Here is a 24172-nt window from a genome sequence, read left to right on the forward strand (position 1 = left end):
GTTCTCGAAATACGCTCAAACCAAGATTCTCCAAGGAAAATCAATAGAGGATATTGGGGGACCTTTGAGAGATATTCTGTTTTTCTATGGAGTTCCCAAAATGGTTGTCATGGACAACGAAAAATCATTGAATTCTGCAACCATACTTTTTATGGTGAAAGATGAATTGGGAATAGAGGTGTTTGCAACACCGCCATACAAAAGTGAAGCCAATGGCCAAATCGAAAGATTTCACTCAACATTGGCCGAAATTTTGAGATGTCTCAAGGAGGAAGGTACTTGTAGGAATTTTGAGGAGCTTTTGGAACGATCCGTAAACGAATATAACCACTCAATACATTCTACAATCGGTAAGAAGCCAGTAGATATGTTTTTCGGGAGGACTGTGGATTTTCCCCCAGGAAGCTATGAAAGAACAAGGGAAAATAATATCAAGATGCTGAAAAGGAAACAGGAAAAGGATTTGAACTATCACAACAAAGATAAAGACGAAGTCAAACAATACATACCCGGACAGGAGATTTTTGTCAGAATTAACAAAAGACTTGGAACAAACTTCTCCGAAAAATTCAAACGAGAACTAGTAAAGGAAAACAGACATTCAACCGTAGTGACCGAAAATGGGAGGGTCGTTCATAAAAAACACAAAGAACTAAATTTTATTACATTTACTTACAGATTATTTCTGCCGCTTGGTTACTCTGCATGAGAGTTCCAGATAATGGCTTACGCTAACTCTAGACTAGTAGTGATCAATAAGGGATCCGCGAAAATTCAAAACGGCGTGTTCAAACTTGTCCATACAATTGACTTGAGGCAGTATGAAAACTTGATAGAAACATTAGAAAATGGGATTGACATACGTGACAGCAACAATAGCTTACTATTACCTTACCTATCCTATTCCATATCCCAAATAAAATCCTGTCTATCCAGACTTAAATCCCAGACAATGACAAAAAGGTCTCTGCATTTTATTGGTAGCGCCTAGAAATGGTTAGCCGGTAGTCCGGTGCACCATGATTTTGAAATAATAAAAGATAAAATAAATAACGTCCTAGTTAACAATAGCAACCAAATTGTAATTAATCAATTAACAATTGATAAAGTAAATCAAATTTCAAAGATTACCAATAACATTTCTAAATTAATAGAAAGTAAAGATATGGAAGAAAAATTGTTAGATTTTAAGTAAAAGCTGGAAATTGTTAAAGAAGAACTGTCTAATATAGAATATGCTATTCATTGGGCCAAATCAAACATTGTAAATTCATTCATTTTTTTCTTTAAGAGATATTTTTTTATAATGATAACATACCATTTGCTAATATGGATGAGTTATTAAATTTTTCAAAAGTCAAAGTCGCTTCAAATAATATTGAAATAATTTATATTGTTAATATTCCTACAACTAACAATGAAAATTGTGACAATTTCCCAACTAAACCTGTAAGGAAAAATAATAAAATAGTTAAGACAATATTTAAAAATGTTTTAAGATGTAACGACAAGATATTTGGTATTAAGAATTAGTGCAAGAATTATAATAAGATAAGTATTTGTGAAATTAATAATATCCTAGACATAAGTGAATCTGAATGTATTCCAAATCTGCTAAGGAGTAAACCATCCCGCTGCACAACAACCAACGATGAGCATGTGGCGCTAGTTGAAGAAATTGACGACAGCATGATATTACTGAACGAGTACAAAGGGCAAATAGATATCGACAATTCAACAATAAACATAGATGGCACCTTCACAATTCATCACCTGAATTCTACAGTTCGAGTTGGAAACCAAACATATTTAACAACTCAGGTCTTTCTTACCAAACCTCTGCCTGCAGCCAAGTAGTTCTAGTATTCAAGAACAAGTGATAACTTTGGAAAGAATGGAAGCAGTAAATGTTAACAATACCCACATAATCGATAGACTAAAAATCGAAAATAAAAAAAAAATTTTACTATCAACATTGGATTGCTAATGATCTTTATAATTTTGGCTACTATTATCTACTTAACAAAAAGGAGGAAAGGAAATGAAACTGCCAATAATGAAAATAATTCACACAAAAATAAACCGGAGTCCTCTAATGCAGACCAGGAAATAGAAATTGTGGAAAATGCTCAACTAAACATTCATTCAAAATCAAACTTATCATTACCATTAAGAGGTTCTAACAGTAAGAAGATTCATGACCTTCCATTCTTCTAAAATGTAGTTGCTCATGCCAGGACGCATGAACTAAGAGGGGGAGGAGTTAACGACGGAAACATAATCAGTTCAAACCAAACAACAACAAGTCAAACCAACCAAACGTGTCAATGTTGAACCTTCCGATTTAGCAAGATAACGTTATGATCAAACGCAACAATGCAATTGGTATGCAAATGTGATTATTCTTTTGTTGTTTTTATTCTCTCATTAGGGGAAAAAGTATTAAGCAAAATCTTTTGAAGTGGTGTTTCTTCAATAGACGTTTTTCTGCTGGCGAACTTCCAACAGAAACTGCTGTAACATGTGGGATGCCGGAGGGTAACAAAAATAATATACCTCTCAACTATATGTCGTTAACTACAATATATTATCATAAGTATATGAGTACTGCCTTTGCTTAAACTTATTTTTTTTGTTGTAATTTGTATTTGAGTTTTTTACTTCTATTCGTTGATCGATTGCTAATATAGTGTTTTTTTCGCATCTTGCTTTGAATTGGATTTGCCATTTTTTGTTGATATACATTGTAATGGTTTGATGTATTTTTCTGAAAGATGGAAAGAAACTGTAATAACATTAGGTCTGTTTGGTGATTATTCCATATTCAATTAAGACTCGTGGGTGTCAACTTCAAATTATATTAAGTAAGCAATCTAAATAATGTTGTTAACAAATAATTTCAAAACAAAAAAAAAAATTGGTAAACTAAAGTCAGCTGTGTTTCCATAATTCACATTCTAAGTTCACATTATTCAGTAGGTTGTTTTATAAAGAAAGATAATCTGACTGAAGCATAGCAGTTCAAAGGCTCCCATAGTCTCATTTTCGACAGAACCCTGATCGTAACACCTTAACAACAGACATATTAGTTACTGTTCCAGTTGTTCATTACAATTTTTCTGCTAACTTTCTTAAAACATCATTTCTGACCTTCACTTATTACACTGCAAACACACATTGGGCATATTAAGAACCCCGAATGACAGATTTCAAGCAATTCGAATAAAATGTAAACTATACTCAAAATCGGGCTGTACCCTTAACCGAGAGTCATATATCATGACCTGCAAAACCGATTTAAGATATCTTGAAAGTTTAGGAAGAATTTCTGGAAGGATATAAATCCTTTTTGTTACTAAATGCTAAATTCGCTCTACCATTTTGCACCCTTTATATTCGGTATTTCACTGATTGCAGTCCCAAAGAATTGTATTTTTTGAGTTCTCATTAGACGGATTATTGTCATATGAAAGAAGTATGACGTACGTAGGTGACTCATTTCATTTTATTCATTCGGAATTCGTAATAATAAAAAAATATACACTTCAATATAGTATGTCAAATTTAAAAAATCACACCAAAAAGATTTTTTTCATTCACATTTTTATTGGCATATTTTACTGCGACTTTTTTTTTGCCAGGATACCATTCCAAAATTGTACGAATTGTCAATAACCGTCAAGCCGTTCTTTAGTAATAAGCGTAGTACCTAACATAACTTTCTTTTATATTGTGAAAATAATTCTTTATTTTATTTACAAAATATCGATTGAATGCAATATGTTTGGCCAAATTGAAAAGTCGTTTAAAATTTATTTCATTGCGATGATTGTCAATAGAATGTACTATTATTTTAAAATTCGATTCCATTGAAATTTTTTTCGATTTTTTCCCCGATTTTAGAATTTTTGCAATGAGATCTCTTTTTTCGTAATTTTTTAGCGATTTTGAAAAAGTAGTTATCTTTTAACTTTGGTGTGACCGTGTTAAATCTTTTTGATATCATCTATTCCGTTTCGCCACCACAAATGTACATTAGAAAAAAGTAAGTCAAAATGAAAAAAATCATGCAAAATAAAACATTACTATTGTACATTTCAAAAGTCAAAATGAAAATGTTAATATATCACATTTTTACGCGATTTTTTCGAATATTATCCTTTTCGGACAGGAGACAATTCCGAATTTGTATGATTCGTTAAAATCAGTCCAGCGGTTCTTAAGTTATAAGCGTAGTAACTAACACAACTTTCTTTTATATATATATATAGATTTCTGAATTCGAATATTAATACCAATTTATTTGACTTGATTTCTTGAGAACTGAAATTGATGGCGGCTTACATGGAAGTGTAGTACCGTATTATGTGATGGCGAAACGGAATAGATAATATCGAAATAATATAACGCAGTCAAACAAAAGTCAAAGGATAATTAATTTTTCAAAATCGCCAAAAAATCACGAAAAAAGAGATCTCATTGCAAAAATTCTTAAATCGGGAATAATTTAAAAAATGTTTTTCAATGGAATCGAATTTTAAAATAATAGTACATTCTATTGATAAACATCGCAAGGACCTTTAAACTTCTGCTGTAAAATATCATCGAATAAGGTGAAGATTTTTTCCCTTTTCAATTGTTTTTCTTTTAAATGATTTTTCAGTTTGGCTTATCATAATGAATTCAATCGATTTTTTTTGTAAATAAAATAAAGAATTATTTTCACAATATAAACCATATACGCTTATTACTAAAGAACGGCTTGGCGGATTTTGACAATTCATAAAATTTTGGAATCGTATCCTGGCAAAAAATCGCGGTATTATATGTCAATAAAAATGTGAATGAAAAAAATCTTTTTGGTGTGATTTTTTTTTTAATTTCACGTTTTGGTATAACCATCATATGATTTAAGCTTGGATATGGTCTTGAACATTTTTTTTTCATTTTTAGACCTTTATTTGGGGGTAGAAAACTTCTTCTCATGAAATTGTCAATTTTCGGAGTAGAGTCCATCTTGGTTTTGACCACGTTCATAAATTGATTTGGCTAAGAAAATGCATTTAGGCTACTCTGGGGTAGAGAATCATCTTACAGATAATTGTCCTTATAGACATTTATTTGAGTATAGTTCCTACATTAGTGTACCTCCAAGTCCACTTTCCCAAACAATGTGTTGCCAAAAAAGAAAATTTTGTATTCTATTGAATTTGTAACCCCCAAAAGAATATTGGTTGGGAATGTAGATTTGGGATGTATGTCTATATGACATAAACTCCGAAATGTCAAACGCTTTCAGTTGGAAATTGTGGCAGAAACATGAAATTAAAATTATTCTTACGGTAATGGGTGTAGAAGAGTAATTATCATTGAAAATATTTTGCCCCTTATTATGAGGTAGACAAAACTAAATACCACACAGTACGGTATTCTAAACGTTGTAAATACAAATCCCAAATTACAGCTCATTTGATTGGAAAATGTTGATAAGCTCTTTACAATAAAAAAATTGAGCTGAGTTTCCACATTGGGCTATTATAGAAGTTCTATATCATATAGGGTTTTAACACTCAATTGAACCCTATGGCTGAAAAATAAGATCAGCCTGTTCAAAATATATAAAACCTACGGTGGGTGATTATCTATTATAAGTTTTGCCATGAATTACTACGGAGTTATTTTGCTTATAATAAAAAGTGTGCCGCTTACATAACTCAGACCTGTGTTCTATTAGGCTTTAAAAAATATGCTTTAAGACTAAAAGTACGGACCGGCAACCCGGGCCGGGCCAGCTAGTTTAGAATACAAATTAAAATATACGTTTATATGCACATTTGCTGCTTATAGCACTTCAATAATTAAAACAAAACTATACTTATTTGATAAAAATGGTTCGACGACCGCCTAGTCATCATGAAGAAACAATTGTATTTTATTATTTGGCACATTTTATAAATCTTTGGTTAATGCTTTTCCTACTTTTGATGAACAAGCAAAAACGCAATGACTTTTTTGCAAACCATATGCCTGCCACTCCATCAAAATTCGTTAGTTACAAAAGGTAGCCAAAGGTTTTCTAATAGAAAATAAATGCACAGATATAATACCCTTACCACAATGAGGTGTAGGGTATAATTAATATTCATAGCACTAATATTCGAGCTTAATTATCGAAAGCTTAAAAGATTAAAAGACATATTTATACAAATATGCTGTATGCATTTTTTTCGACGGCTAAGATTTTGAGCCGATGAGAGCCGCATACAGCGGCGGCGGCTGTTCGCCGATCGGCTTCGTGCTTTGGCTAGAACCCACTTCGACACTCAAATACTAACTTTTAGACAAATCCGCGAAGAAATGCGGCAAAAGTCATCAAAATACCGAATATCTGGAGGTACCGCTATATGAGACTATACAAAAACGTGTTTGGCCACCGGAGATAGAACCCATTATGACCAACAAATACCAATTTTTAGACAAATCCGTGAAAAATGTAGCAAAAATCATCAAAATACCGAATATCGGGAGGTGCCGTTTTAAGGGGACTATACCAAATCGTGGACCGGTATATCTCATTTTCAATACCAACCATTCTAGACACAATACAAATTGTTCTGCTAAATTAAAACACTCTGCCTCAAACAATATGTATCGTGATTTCGACGGACGGATATCGTTATTTCGACTTAGAATTTTATGCTGATTATGAATATATATACTTTATGGGGTGTACGACGAATATTTAGGGATGTTACAAACGGAATGACAATGTTAATATACCCTTCTTTCCAAGATGGAGGGTATAAAAAGACGTTAAATGGCAGCTATACAAAGACGTGGACCTACATATGTAATTATCCGCCATATGCTGTAGTACCGATTCCGAACTTCAAATGCGAAATTAGAAACAATTCTGGTGAATAATGCCGCTAATATCATCAAAATACCGAATAAAGGCAGGTACCGTTATATGTGGGCTATACGAAGACGTGGACCTGCATAGACAATTTTCTGTCATAGGTTGAAGTACGAACATTCCGGTCTAATACCATAAAAATACCGAATATTGGGAGGTACAATTATATAGGGGCTATACGAAGACGTAATTTTTGTCATATGCTGAAGTACACATTTCGAACTTCCAGTACGGAATTTAATGGGAAGGTACCGTTATATGGAGGCTATACGAAGACGTGGACTGGAAAAATCAACCCTTTGTGTGCATTGATGAGATGCAATATTAGAATTGAAGTAGGCTAAGTTATATTAGTGCAAGTAGCTATTAAGATATAACAATTGCGAAATAAAATCAGAATCGAAACTACATCAGAACGTAAAGTTTGTTCTTTCCATCTCAACTAAAGGAAATTATTTAATTTTAAACCTACTAAAAATAAAAATGATTTGTTATTTTTCCTCTATAAATCTAACAGTTTCATTTGATTTGCAAAAAGTTTCATTTCGGTTGAAAAAGGTTTCATTTCAACTACAAAAGGTTTTATTTCCACTGCAAAAGGTTTCACTTTCGCTGCAAAAAGTTGCATTGCACTGTCAAAATAAACATGTGTGCAAAATTTTAGGCCTATATCTCAAATCGTTCGAAAGATAGCGTGGTTACAACAGACAGACGGACAGACAGACGGATATCGCTAAACAACTTAGAATTTACGTTGATTAAGAATATATATACTTTGTTGGATCTTACATGAGTATTTCGAGGAGTTACAAACGGAATGACAAAGTTAATATACCCTCCATAGTATGGTGGAGGGTATAAAAACCATCAGCTCTATACGGATCAATAATGGACAACATACCTCATATTAAAGACAAGCTATCTAGCCATAAATTTAAATTTCCTTCATGGTTGTTTTCACATGCAACGATGTATATGTTCAACATGTTCATCGCAAAACAGCAAATGTAAATGTCTATATACAGATGCTTCAAAAACCAATTCTATTACTCCATATGTAGTAGCAGTCGCCAAGGGTACATACTTGCAATTAAAACGATCTATTAACATATATTCTTACGACCAAAGCGGCAGGGATTATTGAAGAAAAAACTTCAAAACAAAAAAACTAGAATTTTCTCCGACAGTTTATTAGATCAACAGACAAACTGTAACGACATATTCCCTAATTTCTTTAGATCAACCAATACAATACCTCCAAGCCTATATTCTGCATTTATATAACGTCGCTGTCCCCATCAAAAGTAAGAGAAAATCAACGGATCTTGCTTTAGGTAGGCACTAAATGCCAAATAGAAGATAAGGACAAAGCATATTGGAGGTACAAAACACCTGAACTCCATGAAGAGTATCCTCCGTAAAAATCGAACTCTACTTCTCTCGATTTAATTCTGCACTTGGATACAGTACGGACGATGTAGAGGAGCTTAATAAAACCTTTATAAATATACCAAACGCTCAGGCCAATCCCACATTCTACTTATTTGATGATAATGTTGTAAGTGGCGAGGGAAATTGAAAAATTCGATGCGGCACCTACCAAAAATTTTTGATTGTTTCTCCAGTATCAAATCTAACGCCATAGGCCCGAATGAGTGATTTACAATCGGGGTTCCGTAATGATAATAGTGTAAGTGAGATCGATACCATTCCAAAGCATTCGACACGGTTGATCACCCAATTCTCTGCCATAAACTCAGGCATTTCCTTAATTTTTCTAGCACATCAATAAGCCTAATCCGTTCAAATCTTTTCAATCAAACACAAAGGGTCTATTTTAGGACCACTGTTGTTCACATTGCATGCTTATGACTTACAGCTCCAACTAACACGCAGCTGGATAAACATGGACGGCGATGACGTGCAGATATACCTAAGCAACTCTTTTAATGAAGTTATCCAGTGTATCCATAAGCAAGTGGGCGAGCGCTAACGGTTTGGTCTTAAGTCCAAAAAAATCGATTTGGCTAGGCCTCCACAAAAGGACAAATTTTTGGGATACACAATATTGAAATATTTATTGATCAACAAAAACTCAAAGTTGTTCAAAATGCTTAATTGTATTCACCTCTTCCCTAAGCTGAACAAATTATATTAACAAAGTTGTGGGGAAAACCTACGCAAAATTCTTCAATCTTTTACTCCACTCAAAATTATATGCCTTTTGGCTAAAACTAACTTAGTGCCTGGATTAATTTATGAACGTGACCTATTTGCAAATTGTGACTATTTGAGTAGTCGAAAACTGAACGTGGCCTTCAATCGTATAGCTTGTTATGTTTTTGGTCTAGCCAGAACTCAACACTTTTCACAATATCCAAAATCTCTCTATGGCGAGAGTCTCGACTCGTTACTAAGAGTAAAAGCCTTAATATTCATGCAAAAATTATATATAAAAATCTTTTTGGAAGGTTAATTTTTACTATATCCAATAGAGGAAAAAACTAGTAACATTAACAAGACGGAGCTTATCAGACTCTTTTTTATCGGTACAGTACGTCTCTCTAATTCTCTCCCTCATGAATTACAAAGCAACAACGATACATATACCTTAAAGAGAAAACTACATAAATACTTCCAAACTTGTGAAACAGTTATACAAATGTAACCTTATAGAAGAATTCAATAATGTATTTTACTCATTTAAAAAATTACTATTCTATTATCAATCCTTTAAAGGTATTCATAAATTCTCTTAAAACATCTATATATAAATCAATTGTTGTTCGTTGGTAATGGAATCAGCTGAGAACGGCTGGACCGATTTGCATAATTTTTTGTAAAAACGTTCGTCATACCCAGAATTAGATTATTAAATAAAAAATATTGACCACGCCTACTTTTATGCCCACTTTTTTAATTTATCTAAAATATTTATATTTGCCAGATAATGAAGATATCGGTTTGAAAGTTATTACACGAGTTACTATTGACTTTCCTCCAACCCTATGGATTTATTTGGCTATATATATAATAGCCAATTGTTGTTCGTTGGTAATTGAATCAGTTCAGAACGGCTGGAACAATTGGGATATTTTTTCTTAATGTTCGTCCTACCACGATGCAATGAAAAATTGACCACGCCACGTCCACGTCCATTTTTTACCTAAAATCCCAATATTTGCCAAAATAATGAAGATATCTGTTCCACAGTTAGTATGCAACGTAATCTTAACTCTACCTCCAAGCCTAGGTATCTGTGTGGGTCAGAGGAGCTGTCCAAACCCACGTTTTTAGATCTTTATGTACAAAAATTAAAAAAGTATAGTAAAACTTTAGTTAAGGATGACTGGCGATTTAACTCATATTTTCTTTTGGTTATTTATAATTTCACTGGAAACGTTTTCAAGAAAGAAAATTTTGAGAAAAGTCTAGAAAAATTGCAAAACTGAAATTAACTGTTCTATTTGGACATGGAATTTTGTGTAGAATTGTTTCAGAATGCCTTTTGGAAATGAAAATTCTTATAGAAAAACGAGATTGTAACAAAAACATGCCATAATTTAATCGACAAAGATTTCTACTCTTTAACATACTTTATGGGGCTTCTAACTTTTATAAGCCGATGACATCTTATTTATGATAGTTAAATTACAGTCATATTTCTAGGATTTCTATTTAGAAATTACTATCGATCCTGAGGTCGGAAACACAAAAAATTGACTAGATATGGAAATAATCCATCCAATGCAAAATTTATTGGAATTGCAATCAGTGAACTACCGAATATGAAGATGCAATGTAATATGCGTACTATTCAAAATAGTGGAGCGAATTGAAAATTTAGTAAGAAAATGATTCATATCATCGGAAAAATCTTCCGAACCCTTAAATGAACCCGTAACCTTAAATTACAGGTAACGTCCCCGAATGACCTGTGACCTTTCTAGAGGTTTTTTCCAAAATTTTCTTTCGTAAAACCTTTCCACTGTAATTACTAATAACCGAAAGAAAATTTGAGTGAAATCGGCCAGCCGTTCTCAATTTTCTATACTCTTTTGCACTCTTGTTATACATATAAATTTAAAGAAATAGGCGTGACAAGTTCCTCTGACTCCAAAAAGATGCTTAGGGTTGGAGGGAAAGACAATAGTACCACGTATGCTAATTTTCAAATAGATATCATCATTATTTTGGCAAATATAAAAATTTAAAGTAAATACAAAAATGGGCATAAAAGCGAGGGTTGTCAATTTTTCTTTGTAGGACAAAAATTTGTATCATAATATCCAAATCGGTCCAGCTGTTTTCGACTGATTTAATTACCAACGCACGACATTTGATTTTTATATATATTAAAAGGTAGGCCTGACCAGTTCCTCAGTCCCCAAATAAATACTTAAGTTGGAGGGAGTGACTGTTTACTTAATTTAGAAATTACTATCTATTCTGAGGATGAAAAATCCAAAAGAATCGAAAATATATACAAGAGTATTGTGCACTTAATTAAATGTGTTGAAAGGAATACAACAATAAACCACAAAACAACGTTTTTAGGTTTTTAAAAAAGAAAAGCTAAACGTTTACATCTTATATTAGGTTCCTAAAAATATGCATTAAACTCCAATACTATGGACCAGCAATACTGTCCGGTTCAGCTAGTTTTATATAATGTACATTTTTTCAATTTGACTTATCATATTGAATTCAACACTCAAATAACTCAAGAACAGCTCACGTGATTTTTATAATTCATAACATTTCAGAATGGTCTATTGGGAATAAAAATGTGAATAAAAAATTTTTGTGATATTTTTTTATACTTTTTTTTCATTGACATGCTAAATTGAAGTGTACACTAGAGGCTTTGCCCAAAAATTTCTTGCGTAAAACCTTTTCACTGTAATTAAAACTAACCAAAAGAAAAATAGGTCCAGCCGTTTTCAATTTATGTGTAACTACGCTTTACGTAAACCGTGCACAGTGTTCCAAGGTTTGCAGTCAGGGTACCGACTGTATTCGGACGGTAACCTTGCCAACACCAGGGCGCCTCTACGAGTAATAGGCTTAGGTGCCAAGTCCTTACCATGATATGGAAGCTATGTCATGGCGGACCTCGTCACCTCCAGTGTCCAAAATTCATATAGAGAAAAAATTAACAAAACAAAACATGGACACAGACAAGATTTTAGTTGTAGGTGGGGACGAGACTCTGCAGACGTACCGAGTCGTGGTATGCAAGAGCATACAGAGACAAAGTGAACAGCTGTCCGCCCTTCTCGGGAAGACCAAAACCCTAAGGCTTAGCCAGAAGAGTGTACCATCTGGTTTTGGGAATGATTCACCTCTCTCTCTCTGATGAGGGGCTCGATGTCACGGTCATACCCTCATCTCAGAGAGATGAATCAGTCCAGAAAGCTGAAAAGGATGCTCAAACTGGCGCTCAAGTGAGACCTAACTTCGATGAAGGGGTTTCATAGGAACATAACGATGCTACCAACCTCCGGGTGAAGGAAGGTGACACTAGAGTCCCCATCAACCGCGACGATTCCTAATCGAAAGAGGGCAAAGCGAAGAGGGGTTACAAACGGTCGGTGAGGTATGGCAAAAGCTTCATCGGCCGCGATCCCCTACAGATTACGGAGAGGGAAAATATCCTAATCAAGACGAACCTAAAGGCAGTGCGGAAATTCGAAAAGAATCATCCGCAACTGCCAAAATGTTCTCTTGAGAAGAAACTTGCCTCTCTTTTCACATACCTCGTAAAGAAGGTGAGTCCAGCTGGGGGCAAACCTACGAACGAGGCTGGGGTGGAATGCAGCAACATTCCTGATGATGGAAAACAGTTTCGGCTGTTGCATCATCTACGGAATTATGCGCTGTTCCCCGATGGAAACAATGCCCCGGTGATTCCAAAGGAGACCAAACCCTCCTCTCGTATAACGATGAAGAGAGGACGGTGAAAGGAGGAGACGGAAAACCGTCAACGGCCTCTGTAGACCCTAGGTCTGCCTAAGGCCAAATCTGTTACCACCAACCCTCAACCTTCGAGCCAGAGTAGTAGAAAAAGGAAACATTCCCAAACCACCTACCCGGACAATCTCCGTATAGCGATCAACGACTGGGCTGAGCAGGAAGGCAAAATCAGTGAGAGCTTCTCATTGAGGACCGTCTGAGGGAGTTGATTTTCCTAGGGGAAGATCCAAGAAGGTTACAATTCGGCAGTGCTACCCTCTAAAAAGGAGTGAAGGCCATCTACTGCGAAAACGAGGAATCCAAAAACATCCTCGTTACCGCAGTAGCAGGCTTTCAAGAGCTCTAGGATAGAAGTGCACTTGCCGCTGTATCCCTAAAGGAAATTCCCTGTAGGAAGATATTGACAGCATGGATGTCACCATCTTCGGTGGATCAGACACACGTGCTGACAATATTGGGGAATCAGAATCCCAACCTCAGTACGGCTAGCTGGCGTTTAGTCGGCTCAAGTACGGAGGGAGATCTGGTCGTCAAGGTATCCATCGATACAGCTGGCCAGGAATACCTTCAAGCGGGTGGGGAAAGCTGCACTTTGGCACAGGATGGATTCGGTTCCGTCTAATGCCGCCGTCGCAGTAGGAGGAAGGAAGCCGCAGCTGCTCAACGTCGGCAGATTAATCTGCACCACTGCAAGGCAACCGCGGCTGAGCTTCTCCTGTCCCTCACCAAGTTTGAAGTAGATATAGCCCTGGTCCAGGAACTTTATATAGTCAAAAATAAGGCGACTGGGCTAGGGAGTGAACGGTATATCACCTATGCCACCTCCAACGGAGAAAAGGTTAGAACGTGTATTGTCGGTAAAAAGAACATAAATTTAATATTCCTCAATAATTTCAGCGGAGGAGACACCACGGCGATTAGATTGGAGTCACAAGCCGGAAGAGTACTCTTTTTTTCTCCATGTAGTAGAGAAGCTGTTCACTGAGCTGGGAAGCAGAGGTTATCTCGTCGTTGGATGTGATGCTAACGCTCACCATTTTCAATGGGACAGTAAGGATACGAACGCAAGAGGTGAGTCCATTTTTGATTTTATTTGAACACTTAATCACAAAATATGTAATAGGGGAAATTAGGCTATTTTCCAAAATAAGAAGGAGGTCATTGATCTCAGACTTACTAACATAGATGAGTTACTCATACTGAGTTTGAAAGTCTCCACCGAGTGTCCCTTTTCGGATCACCGGCAGATAACATTCCAGTTATCAATAGAGGGATTGCATCAAAAAACGCATAGGAACCCGAAACGGCTCGATTGGACAAATTTTCCGAGCACATTGCATGAAAGCTGAGATCTACTGGTAATCTCCCAGTAGACTTCGCCTCAAATGTGGACGAGTCCGTTAATTTGATAACAAAAATCCTGATTGGGAGCTATGAAAGAGCTTGTCCGCATACCTTCCCCGCAAAAGGTGCAGAATGTCTGGTGGTCGAAAGACCTAGCCCAGCTCAAGAAGATAAGCAGGCGCTTTTATAATAGGACCAACAAGATCAAACTGAGTACAGACTGGGAGGCATATAAATCGGCCTTCAACAGGTACAACAGTGAGATCAAAAATGCCAAAAGACGGTCTTGGGTTTGCTTTACTGAGTCCATAGAAGATCTCAACGCATCCTCCAGATTCCGAAGAGTACTTTCAAAGGTAGTGTACCCAAAAATCATTGGATGTATAAGGCGAAATGACGGAAGCTGGACTGACTCTGGTCTAGAGACACTCAATCTGTTAGCCAGCACTCACTTTCCGAACTACACCGATGCGGTAAATCACTGATTGTAAGATCGGTTTAATCAGCATCGTGGGCGGAGGATGTAAGTCTGACTGAGAGGATTGTAAGCACTCCCAAAATTTTGTGGGCTATAAACTCATTCAAACCTTTTAAGTCTCCGGAACCGGATGGCATTATTCCCTCCATGCTACAGCATGCATCGACGGTTATAATATCATTCCTGGAAGTAATATTTAAGGCTTGTCTGCGTCTCTCTCACATTCCATCACTATGGGGGAAGTTACAGTCACTTATATTGCCAAGGCTAGGAAACAAAGTCATGTACTTCCAAAAGACTACAGGCCTATCAGTCTATCGTCTTTTCTATTAAAAACGCTAGGGAGTCTAATAGACATTGAGATTGGATCTCTGATGCCCCTGACCTCGTTGAGCACGGCTCAACATGCCTATATGAAAGGCAAATCTGTTGAATCAGTGCAATACAACGTCGTGGGTTATGTAGAGAGGAACCTGAACAACTCGTGCTTCACATTGGCAGCCTTCCTCGACATTGAGGGAGCCTTCAATAATGTCACACTCGAAGCAATTCATAGTTTTCTCGCAAAACCCCTCCTAGTTGATTGGATTGATGTTATACTCGGCGCAGAATCATCAACTCAAGCATCGGGGAGTGTTCTGTTAGGAAACGGTCACTAGGGGCACCCCGCAAGGAGGGGTTCTGTTACCACTACTCTGGCTTTTGGTGATAAATGACATTCTAATCGAACTGGAACACGGCGGAACAAAAGTCGTGGCTTACGTCGACAATGTGGTCTTGCTGATTGCTAGGAAATTCCCGCAAACTGTTTCAGATCTTATGCAGGGAGATCTAGTTAAACTCTCCAGATGGACACGCTGCAATGGACTTGGCGTGAACCCATCACAGGGAAGCGGAAAATCCCGGACTTTTCGATACCAATACTTGATGGTGTTATGCTAATCTCGGTACCGTCCTAGACCAGAAACTAAGCTGGAAGAGGAACATGGAAGAGCAATCGAAGAAGGGCTTAATTACACTTTATTCCTTCAAAAACTCCACAGGAAAGCTGGGGACTCAAGCCTCACATAATCTAATGGTTATATCGTCCGACCTATGGAGGGCTTGTTTGGTGGCACTGCTTAGGGAAAACTACCTTCAGTAAAAGCATTGAGTCCAAAGAGTTGCATCGCTACTAATTACAGGCGCGTTTAGGAGCACACCCCAATCCGCACTAGACACCCTAGTCAACTTAAAACCGTTAGGTTTATTTGTAGAGGAACAAGCTGCTAGGTACGGCCTGCGACTCAATGAACTGCGACAATGGCGGAGTCACTTTGGACACTCCGTCATTTTCAAGTATGGAGAGCATAGGAAATCAAACTATAGCTAGTGATTATATATCACCTAGGCACTGCTTTGAACTACTTGACATCCATATACCTTACAGAGACATCTGGATCCGTGACACTCCACCTTTTAATAGTATAGCTGTCTATACCGATGGGTCAAAAATGGAAAGTGTCTACTGTGAAAGTCTAAGTATTCAAAGATCCATTAAGCTAAGCAACAACTGTAGCATTTTTCTGGCAGAAATCTTTGCTGTCAGGAAGGCCATACAGCTGCTGGCAAATAGAATCAATGAACTGGAGGGACCGGTGACTATATATGTCGATAATCAATCGGCCCTGAAGGCTCTAAATTCATTTACAATCAAATCTATGGCTGTTCTGGAATGCAGGAATACTCTGGAAAAGGTTAAGTCGTTTGTCAAACTCTGCTGAGTCCCTGCAACATATCTGGCAATGATAGTAGATCTAGAGATTGAGAGCTCAGTGAAGCCACCCTTATGTCACTTCTTTCAAGAACTGTATAAACATTATCTTGGGAGATTTCAACAGAACGGGCTAACAAAGGCTACTGGGTAAGCAAATTCTGCCAGACTTGTCCTCCCTCTCCGACATCGGGCCAGGGAGCATTCTTCAGTTTGCCAGAAGACTGAAATGGCTAAGGACGACACGCTCATTACACCGTGGATGCAAACCTACATATTTCTCTACTCATTATTCAGATTCTCGCTTCTTCACTATCTTCTCTTTATTCTATTCTTCTATTTTCTATAAATTAAGATGAACACAATGGAACAATAGGTCTCCGAGTGGAGTGGTTGTTTATACAACCGCGCATTTGTTAAACTAACCTATGTAAGAGGCACAATTTTTATTATAAATAATGACCCCATAGATATTTTGAATAGCCTGATCTTTTTTTCAGCCATAGGCTTAATTTGAGTATAGTCAAAGATAATTACTCTATTACACCCATATTTTTCATCATAGTATAATTCAATTCGTTCCCGTGCTACTTTCTATATTAAAAAAATGTGTTCATGTTTCTGCCACAATTTCCGACTGAATGAGTCCCAGTTTGACATTTCGAATTTTTTTATATAGACGTACATCCCAAATCTACGTTCCCAACCAATATTCTCTTGGGGGTTACAAATTCAATAGAACACAATATTTTCTTTTCTGGCCACACATTAGTTGAGAAAGTGGACATTGGGGTACACTAATGTGGGAACTAATAGGGGTACACTAATGTGGGAGCTATACTTAAATAAATGACTATGTGGACAATTATCTGTAAGATGCTTCTCTACCCCAGAGCAGCCTAATTACAATTTTTTGGTCAAATCAATAAATGAATGTGGCATATGCCAAATAAGCGCCAAAAAATGAAAAGTGGCCAAGACCCCGAAAATAGATAAAATAATATGATGTTTATACCAAAACGTGATAATTTATTGAAAGGATTGTTTGTTCTCAAATTACCAACATTTGCCGAAATTAGTATGAAAAATATGGTTAAAATGTAAAATATACTTGAAATCGGGTTGTGCTTTTTAGGGGGGTTATGACCCATATCATGACATGCAAAAGCGATTTAAGGTATCTTGAAAGATTAGAAAGAACTTCTGGATGGATATAAATCCTTTTCTTACTAAGTGTCCAATTCGATCTACTATTTTTGCATCCTTTTTTGCGTTTTGAGTTTTCATTGGACGGATTATTGTCATATGAAAGAAGTATGTCCACGTTTTGAAATGAGCCCGATAACGCTTTGTCGGTCATTTTTGTTTCTTTATATGTGTTCGCATCTTCCAGCTGAAGCACGATGTAGGTCCTGCAGTTGAAAGCTAGATGTCAATTTTAGACATGAATGATCGTCACGATGTAAAAGTATTGCGCACTCAATTCTGTTTGATTATTGTTCATTAAGGAATTCAAAACATACTTCAAATACCAAATTTGAAACTATTCCGGTAAATAACGTCGCTAAAATCATCAAAATATCGAATATCGGGAGGTACCGTTACATGGGGGCTATACCAAAACGTGGACCTACATGGCCTATTTTCACATCGCTAAATCGACATGGAATTTTATGCTGAAAAAATGTGTATTTCGAGGTGTTACAAACGGAATGACAAACTTAATATGCCCTCCATACTATGGTGGGGGTATAAAAAATGTACACATCAATATAGTATGTGAAATTAAAAAAAGCCAAATAAGTTTTTATTCACATTTTATGGGCATATTTTCATGAGATTTTTTTTTTGCCAAGATAGGGTAAGTGTACCAGTAGTCGGCACTTTTTGGATTTTCGATTATTCAATCTTTCAACATTCTGAGTTAAATCTTTCAATTACAGAAAAATAAAGTTGTTCAGGTTTCAAATTTTGTTTACTTTTCGAAATAATAAACAAAATTTGAATTTGTTTTTATTAAATTGGCAAGATTTGCAATTTTACTAAAATATTAGTTTTTTGCCAGTAGTCGGCGCCATTTTCTAATGCTCGGCATGTCTATTTGCCAGTAGTTGGCTTATGATATTTCAATAAAAAAATATTATTTTGCAAATTTTTTTATTTGAAATAGTATAAAACTATGCAACATTAATAAATCACAGTTTAATCCAGAATTTGAAATTATTTTCGTTTTTAAATATTGTTTTATTTAATTATCATTCTAAACCAAATATAGGTAGAAAATCAAGATTAGTATGGTAACATTCAGTAACGTATGGATTTTCAATTAAAATAAAAATGAATACCTTTCTTAAATTTGGATTTTGAGAATTGATCTTTTTTCTTAAGATAGCCAACATTTTTTTCAAAAATGCCCCCGCTATCTAAAACGTCAAATAGCTGTTTAAAAGACCTACTTATTTTAGAAAAGTTGGTCAAAAAGCACAAATAAAAGCAACTGCCGATTCAAAACAATTTTTTTATTTGAGTAGTTTTTGGATTATTTTTTAATACTTTTCTCAAGTTTTGGTGAAATTGGTCAAAAATGATATTTTTCAGTTAATCGGCTCCACCTGCCGACTACTAACAAATCACTTTTTTCTGTTGCTAATGTCGTCATTAAATAAAATAACAGAAAAATGTTTGATTTGTATGTTTTTAATTTATAAAATGATCTTTAGACTGTTATTTACTAATATAAAATATTTCTAATTCCAAAAGTTTAAATTTGATCTACTTAAATCGATTATTATGTTGACGCCACCACTATTTTTTTCTTTACAAACAAGCACTATCGTACGCGTTGGAAGACACTCACTGACGAAAACCGTTATTCTCTAGTAATAAATGATTGGAGCTCATTGTTTTTTACAGAAAGAGAGCAGAGAACACTGCTGACGTTTTTTTTGCAATTATTTAATTATTTGGTCAATTCTATTCTTAGTTATATAAGTTTAATTTTCAAAACTACTGGGACATGCCGAACTTAGGCGCACTTACCCTACCATTCCAAAATTATAGGAATTGTCAAAATCTGTTAAGCCGTTCTTGAGTTATGCGTAGTTACTAACATAACTTTCTTTTATATGGTGGAAATAATTCTTTATTATGTATCTTCTTCTGAAATTATATTATTCGTATAGTTTCACCTACCCAATAAATGCGTAACATCTATATATAACAGTTTTGTCCGTTGTCGCTTTGTACTACCCTAAAATACTACACATCATATTAGAATTCAAAAAGAAAAAAAAAAACACTAAAAATGTACATTTGAAAATAGTAAGTCTAAATGGAAATTTTTTTAATTACGATTGTACATTTAAAAAGTCAAAATGAATTTTATTTTTTCGATTTTATCTTTTTCTGTCAAGAGACAATTCTAAAATTGTCTGAATCGTTAAAATCAGATCAGCGGTTTTTGAGTTAAAAGCGTAGTAACTTACACAACTTTCTTTTAAATATATAGATGAAATCAATAAAGAAAATATTGTTATTACAATAATTATAAAGTTGAGTAGTAATATTAGTAAACATAGATATTTTAATATTTTTCCTATATAACAATGGAAAGAAATATTGACAACGCCCACTATTTCGATTTATCTAAATTCCTTATATTTGCCAAAAAAATTAAGATATAGGTTTGAATATTATTACACGAGATGTTGTTGACTTTCCCTCCAACCCTAAGCATTTATTTGGGGCTGAGGAACTTGCCACGCCTACTTTGTAATATATATAGCTGAAAAATAAAATGTCGTTCGTTGGTAATGGTAATGGAGTCAGATGAAAAAGGTTGAATCGATTTGGATAATTTTTTTAAAAAAGTTCGTCACACCCAGCTCAAAGTTCGTCACCCAATTACAGCTCAAATAGTATGAATTTTGGTGAAATCGGATAAAATATAGCCATAGGCTTTATTTTTAAAATTTTCACAATCGAAAGATGTAAATGCTTCCGTCAAATTTTGGGGAAATCGATTCTGGGTACCATATTCCTCTCATATATTAGTTCTTTTTGGTTTCAAATTATAATTGCTCTTAAGGTTTGATCTACTTTACATAAATTTTTAATATAAACGTTCATTTGTTACGCGTAGTACTACTAAATAACATTAATTTACTGGTTTTAAAAATGTGATGTTGCCTGGCTTGGGAATCGAACACGTACGTTCAGAGAACAAACCGAACATGCTTATCACTGCACCACTGTGTCACATAATTCTCAAGTAGAACCAAGTCTTCTTTTAATTCTTCGATAAAAGATAATTGAAATAATTTAAAGAAATTGTTTGTGTAATGCAACAAAATCTATCTTCTTCCTATCCTCATCTTCCTTTACACTACAAAGTAGTAACTCCATGACAATAGAAAGTAAACAACAGTTGTTTTGTTATTGGAAATACAAACTGTCGCATCTATCAAATAATAAGCGTTGCAGAAGTGACGTCTTAAGGTAGGACGTGAGAAACTCACTTCCAAATTCTTGCTGGGATTTTTTATTATATTTACCAAGTTTATAAGCCAATATTTTAATGCGAAAAAAACATATAATACAAATGTGAATAAATAAATCAAAAATTAGTAAAACGTTTAATCTTCTTGTGAGACTATGATTCACAAAAAAGAAAACAAGTTAAAAAGCTGGTACAAATTTAACAATTTTCAAAAAAATAAAATCCGTTAAAAATTCTGTTAAAGTCTTAAATATACCGGATGTAGTCGTATATTAGGGTTGCATAGGCAAATTTTGTCACAAGCTATTACAATATTCAAATGCGAAACTTGAAAATCCCTCCATACTATGGTGGAGGGTATAAAAATAAATATGGAACAATTTCAGTGATTGGTCCTTTTTTTCTTTTTTGAAAAATAATTACTTCTTGAATCCTTCAAATATAAAATCGGGTTTTTATATTTACATGTTATGGCACAAAATGTTTATATTTCCTTCCTATCCATTTATACAAATTGTATTATAGTGCGAGATTTTTTTTACCACTTTGAATACGTCCGTGCCATCCTCTTCATATAAAGGCACCAGCCCCCATTGTAATATTTTGAAGACTTTTATGTTTAAGAAGACATTTATGTTTCTAACTGCAAATTCAAAAAGTTTGGGTCCATAGCGGCATAGGAGTTAGGTGTATAGGTTTGGCTGGGAAGTTTAAAGGGTGCAGCGATTCTGAGCACTGCTGTCAATCCGAGCTAAATATGAATAAATATGCATTTATTTATGCATTTTATTATGCTGTCGCACTTTTTAAGTCTTCGCTTCCTCATGTGGATGGTTGACAGGTATCATGAGGAGGTACCCTGTTGCGGTTCTAAGGACGACGTTGCACATAAATCATATTTAAATGTAAGGGATGATGATAACTGAAGAACGCAACTCTAAGAAAATTTGCTCATAAATGACAATGCTGTAGAAAATCAAACAAAAAAATGTCTATACTGAAGAAGAATGATGTGGCGTACAATACCAAGAATGTTCATAGAAGTAATTTGAAGTACTCTAATTGTGAATTTGGTCGTGATCAGACCAATAGTAATATTAGTGTACCACGTGTCCCTGAGGACGCTTGTAAACGCTTTAACTTTCGGTGCTTAGGTTATTAGCTTTACTCCCTGCAACCAAACTGAAGGCTACTGTTTATGAAATGCGTGGAAAGATTTCTCAGATGATGGACATGCGGGCATTAACTATTATAATAATCTTGACAAATACCCATTACTGTGTCTGTCAAAAACTCTTATGATTTGGCTAGGTTTACGACGTATGTATAATACGCCGGGAACGTATGTCATATATGTCACAATTTCTAACTGGTCATCTATGTTCATTGTTGTGTCCTTTTGTCACTTGGCGATTATTTTGTGCTTTTGTCACTTGACGTATTTGTTCGACAAAATTATCCTTGCCAATTTAATTGAAAAGCTTTCTCAAACATTAAAGTTATCTTCTTCGGTGTAAGTATGTTGTTAAATTGGTGGTTGATCATAAATGAAGTGAGTATAAATGTAGGGAAACCAAAGCATTTTTTGGTAATAAACCTGACAATTTAATTCCTATTTTCTGGTTTTCTTCCTTGGTAGCAAATTGGCTTTTGAAGCTCGTTTTTTCTCCAATGGTAATTTTCCCTTAGCAAGTTGTGTGCATTGAATATTGTACGTTAAAAATGCAGTTGAGAGTTTACATAGAGCTATGCGTTATGTCTATTCTTTCTTATTTTGATTATTTTTTCTTCTTTTTTCCATTATTTTCGAATAGGCTATATTGGTTAGTTGTACGATATTTTCGAGAATAGTTTAAAGATTCTTGTAACTTCGATGGACTATAGGCTTCTTTACAAAAATGAGATGGAATAATTTTTTAAATATCATTTCTACAAGTATAATATTTGGTAGAAATACATTAATTATATATTAACATACCTTCGCCATAGGTAAAACGGCTTGGATGTCGTCTTTGTTTACTTCTAACTTAGCTATTATTCTCTTTTTGTTGTCATCTGGAGCAATTTCCAATGAAGATTCTCGTGGATTGTCATATATGTAGGTAACAGACCACACTATTTTACCGCCATCAACTAAGTCTTTGGTATCATCTGCAACTTCCAAGAGCCATGTAAATATCTCATCAATTCTAGAGGAAATTAAAAAATATATATATTGTTAGAAAGGAAATTTATTAAGGTTGCAGAAATTCTATTATTTTAATTCACAAACTCCAATTTATTTTTAAAGCGCCTGCCTAAAACCGTCCCGTTGCAATGCAAAAGTTGAACTCATGAATTTTAATGTATGTTACCAATGTTCAACTTTTGGTTACAAAAGTACTCAATCAATGTATTCGTATGCATTGTTTTATTTTAGTGATCTCAAAAAGGTTACAACAAATGTTTTATACTAAAATATATATCTATATATATAAAAGAAAGCTGTGTTAGTTAATAAGCTTATAACTCAAGAACCGCTGTTCTGATTTTAATGATTCGGACAAATTCAAAAAAAAAAAAAAAAAATACGGCTAAAAACGTGAAAAAAATGATGAATACTATTGTAAAGTTTTATATTGCAGCATTCGAAAATAAACAGTACACAAATATAGCAAACTGAACCGGTACAGTATCAATTTTAGCGGTAGTGTACCGGTACGCTACCACTAAAAAGTGATACTGTACCGGAACCCAACGACCGCAGTCGGAGCACTAAAAAATCGTAGTGTACCGCAGTCGGAGCCCTAAAAAAACGCAGTGTTCCGCAAACGGAGCATTAAAAACCCGTAGTGTACCACATGCACCATATTAATAAAATTGTACTGGCATCAATGTGCTTTTTATGATTTGAAAAAATATTTATATTAGATGTTTGATTTTTGGAATAATAGCATTGATAATGAATAAAATGATTATAATGTATATAAAATGATAAGATGTATATTATATCTAGATGTAGTACCTGTAATGGATTTAAGATTTGGTCGTTTTTTATTATTTCTACCTATTATCATATTTTTCTACTATCTTCAATTTCGCGACAAATCTCAACATACATGACAAACAAAATTTACAAAAATATTTATTTATAATATTGAATTGTATTAGTAATATTTGCATTATCAAAAACATCAAACATCTCACAAATCGTAAACAAAACATATG

General features: G+C 34.8%; 1 protein-coding gene across 1 annotated transcript in view; it reads right to left on the reverse strand.

The window, feature by feature from the left end:
• LOC131804370 (transmembrane protein 132B-like) overlaps positions 1-23371 on the reverse strand; it is an 80466-nt gene extending 57095 nt beyond the window's left edge. The window contains 2 exon segments of the mRNA XM_059127202.1: positions 22944-23154; positions 23349-23371. Coding sequence (XP_058983185.1) covers positions 22944-23154; positions 23349-23371 — 234 coding nt within the window.
• Positions 23372-24172: the final 801 nt, after the last annotated feature.

The sequence above is a fragment of the Musca domestica genome, unplaced genomic scaffold (genome assembly GCF_030504385.1).
Source record: "Musca domestica strain aabys unplaced genomic scaffold, Musca_domestica.polishedcontigs.V.1.1 43, whole genome shotgun sequence".
Classification (NCBI taxonomy): domain Eukaryota; kingdom Metazoa; phylum Arthropoda; class Insecta; order Diptera; family Muscidae; genus Musca; species Musca domestica.